Source organism: Pteropus alecto, unplaced genomic scaffold, assembly GCF_000325575.1.
Source record: "Pteropus alecto unplaced genomic scaffold, ASM32557v1 scaffold61, whole genome shotgun sequence".
NCBI classification, from domain to species: domain Eukaryota; kingdom Metazoa; phylum Chordata; class Mammalia; order Chiroptera; family Pteropodidae; genus Pteropus; species Pteropus alecto.
This window is the reverse complement of record NW_006434835.1, coordinates 23,058,508-23,059,472: the sequence shown is the minus strand read 5'-3', so window position 1 is coordinate 23,059,472 and position 965 is coordinate 23,058,508. Positions and strand designations below refer to the sequence as shown.

General features: G+C 31.2%; 1 protein-coding gene across 2 annotated transcripts in view; it reads left to right on the top strand.

The window, feature by feature from the left end:
* The window catches only part of STRN (striatin), a 76,861-nt gene that overhangs the window by 63,487 nt on the left and 12,409 nt on the right, over positions 1-965 (top strand). For both annotated transcript variants that reach the window (XM_025045686.1, XM_006910386.3), the window contains exon 12: positions 766-813. In XM_025045686.1, the coding sequence (XP_024901454.1) occupies positions 766-813 (48 nt within the window). The remainder of the gene's footprint in view (positions 1-765; positions 814-965) is intronic.

Below are 965 nucleotides of genomic sequence, written 5' to 3'. Positions count from 1 at the left end.
GACTCATACATAGACTAGATAAAATGCTTCATTTTTAAGTCTTTATCTCTTAGCTGGACCAGATCTTGCTAAAACCAAGTGAATTCTCGTTTGAATCAGGTATCTTCAGCAGAGAAAAATTATTTCCTGGTTATAAATTATGCCATTTGTCTTTCTAGTTTTTTGGTCACAATAGGCATCACATCAGACTAGAAAATATGAATGTCTCATCACATACTCTTGACTAAAATTTAGAAAAATATTGAAACAAGTTTCTTCCTGGTGATAGCTTAGTAATATACCTTCACATGTAAATAATAGCAACCTGTTTACCTTTTAACTTAAAACTTTGGAAATGACTTGAGGACAGGTCATATGCCTATAAAAAATTGCAATACAGAGTAGAAAATGGTAGAGTACTCATACACACAGTGTTCTATAATGAATAAACTGATGACTTGGACAGTTCCTTCAAGTATCAAGACATATTAGCCCTCACGGGAATGCAAGGAAATTAAAGCACAATTTACTGAAATTCTGTATGCATGGTTCCGTGCTAGGTTGTGCTACTTATAGAATCTCATTTAATCCTGTGAGTATTTGTTGTTATTTTTTTGTTTTATTTTGAGCATAGAGGAATCCAAATGTCTAAAAGATTAAATAATTAGCCTTAAGTTAGTTAATGACGGAACTAGAAATTTAATCCAGAATTTAAGACATAATTCAGTCATACTGTTTACTTCTGAAACTTAGTGTGATAAAAGTCCTCTTCCCTCTCCCATTTAGGAGTACATCTCTCGATGTGGAGCCTATCTATACATTCAGGGCTCATAAGTAAGTATCCGCTTTTTATTTTTATTTTTTAAATCAATATCACTATAAATCAGCCTAATTAGAACATTTTATTTTATTTCACTTATGTAGTTGTGTTATGTATTTTTGTATTTAGTAGCTTTTTGTAATTGTAAAAGAAACTCGTAGATAAT